The sequence below is a fragment of the Perca fluviatilis genome, chromosome 20 (assembly GCF_010015445.1).
Source record: "Perca fluviatilis chromosome 20, GENO_Pfluv_1.0, whole genome shotgun sequence".
Classification (NCBI taxonomy): Eukaryota; Metazoa; Chordata; class Actinopteri; order Perciformes; family Percidae; genus Perca; species Perca fluviatilis.
Window position 1 is genome coordinate 35,613,670 of NC_053131.1, and position 2,500 is coordinate 35,616,169.

General features: G+C 45.6%; 1 protein-coding gene across 1 annotated transcript in view; it reads right to left on the bottom strand.

Moving 5' to 3' along the window:
* Nucleotides 1-1,583, bottom strand: part of mipol1 (mirror-image polydactyly 1) — a gene marked incomplete at its 5' end in the record, with an annotated part of 76,472 nt that extends 74,889 nt beyond the window's left edge. Inside the window, 1 exon segment of the mRNA XM_039784969.1 lies at nucleotides 1,199-1,583. Coding sequence (XP_039640903.1) covers nucleotides 1,199-1,583 — 385 coding nt within the window.
* Between the last annotated feature and the right edge of the window lie 917 nt (nucleotides 1,584-2,500).

Here is a 2,500-nt window from a genome sequence, read left to right on the forward strand (position 1 = left end):
TATATATATATATATATATATATATATATATATTATTATTATTAATCTCTGATGCATTTTACATTAAAAACAATAAAACCTTAGGACAGAAGTCTCACATAGCAACCTGTTCTCTACAGCCTTGTAAGTCAGTCTATCTTCATAAAGATCATTTCCAACTCTGTGTGTTGGGAGCCAGTGTGGTTAAACCCTATCTTTTAACCAAAGATCTCAGAGCATGTGACCTCTGAGACTAAAGGCCATTTTATAGTTCTGCGTAAAATCGGCGGCGCAGCCCCGCAGACCGGTCTGCGTCTACGCCGTCGCCTGACGTCACCAAAATGTAACTACACGTCGCAGCAACGCACGTGGCTCGGCCGTGGCGTGGTAGCGTTGCATTTCCTCCGGCTCATGTCCTGGTTCTCCTTCTCCATCAACACCATGAGATCAAGGAGAGAGGTAACTTCTCCTGCTGCAGATCTCCCACCGTGGTCAGAAAGAACAGGGGAGACACACACACACAGACACAGACACACACACACACACAGACACACACACACACACACACACACACACACACACACACACACACACACACACACACACACACACACACACACACACACACACACACAAACACACACACACACACACAGACACACACACACACACACAGACACACACACAGACACACACAGACACACACACACACACACACACACAGACACACACACACAGACAGACACAGACACACACAGACACACACACACACACACACACACACACACACACACACACACAGACACACACACACAGACACACACACACACAGACACACACACACACAGAGACAGACACACACACACACAACACACAGACACACACACACACACAGAGACAGACACACACACACAACACACACACAGAGACACACACACACAGAGACAGACACACACACACACAGACACACACACACACACACAGAGACAGACACAAAACCAACACACAGAACACACACACAGAGAGACACAACACACACAGAGACAGACACACAACACACAGAGAGACACACACACACACGAGACAGACAAAACAAAAACCACAAAAACAACACAACACACAGAGACAACACACACACACAGAAACAAAAGAGAAGAACACAACACACAGAGACACACACATGCAGAAGTAGGTGTAAACACACCAGCTGATATCTCACCTGACCAGGTGACTCCCAGAAACACCAGGGACGTCTCCGCACACCTCTGCCCAGGGAGAGGGGCCTCGGCTGGGGGAGACATCCACATCCATCCGCCCTGCACACAGAGGTTGCTGTGTTGAGTTGCTGGGTTGCTGGGTTGAGTTGCTGGTTGAGTTTCTGGGTTGCTGGGTTGAGTTGCTGGTTGAGTTGCTGGGTTGCTGGGTTGAGTTGCTGGTTGAGTTGCTGGGTTGCTGTGCTGAGTTGCTGGGTTGCTGGGTTGAGTTGCTGGGTTGCTGTGTTGAGTTGCTGGTTGAGTTGATGGGTTGCTGGGTTGAGTTGCCGGGTTGCTGTGTTGCCGGTGGGGGCAGACGCTGTCGCAGCTCCGCGTTCACTCTGGGATTAGCTGAGAAAATCAAAACGTTTTATTTTGATTCAGAGCTGGTTGCAGTGTGACGAGGCTTTATCAACATAAAATAAAGCCCCGCTAGAGCACCGCTTACTGAGCTCCATGGCTGCAACACAACAAGTGCCTGGTCGCTACGGAAACCCAAACTTGTGCATGTTAAATCTGGAACCTGTGATCAGATTTGAAACCAAATCCTCCAAACGATTCCAAGTAGGAATCGGTTCTCGATGCCCAACCCTAACGATCGGTGAAGAAAGCAGACAGCTCACGTTACTGTAATGTGTCAACAGTTAACTTCATGTAATATTGGATGTATATCATAATAATAATAATAATAATACCTTTAATTTATATATCAATCAAAAAATCAATCAAAATGTATTTATATAGCACTTTACAACAACCAGCAGGTATCCAAAGTGCTTCACATCAGAAACACATATCACATATTCTATCACAATAGAAAGAATGAATCATAGAAAACTGTCAAATCAGAAAAGCTTACAAAGAAACAGAAGAATGAAACCGTCAGACGAAGCAGATACGTTTTGAGTTTGGACCTAAAAAGAGCTCCATCTGTGATAGTGCGAATATCGGGGTAACTTGTTCCAGAGTCTCGGGGCAGCAACTGACCGTTGGGATTGGTTTAAAGAAATGTAAACAACCCAGAGAGTTTTCTTCTACTATCCCAGAATGCATCTGTGGTGTCTCTTTTTATTAAGGAATCATTAGAGAGCAGTAATCCCGTCTTCATGTCGAGCTTTCTGATTACTTGCAGCTCTTCAGCAGAGCAAACACACCTCTAATGTCTCGTTAAGGACTCATTAAGAACAGACCAATCACAGCGCAGCTCTTCAGGTGTAATTAAGGACGGCAGAAATCACGCTAAACGCTCGTTAAGTCAAAAATAAACA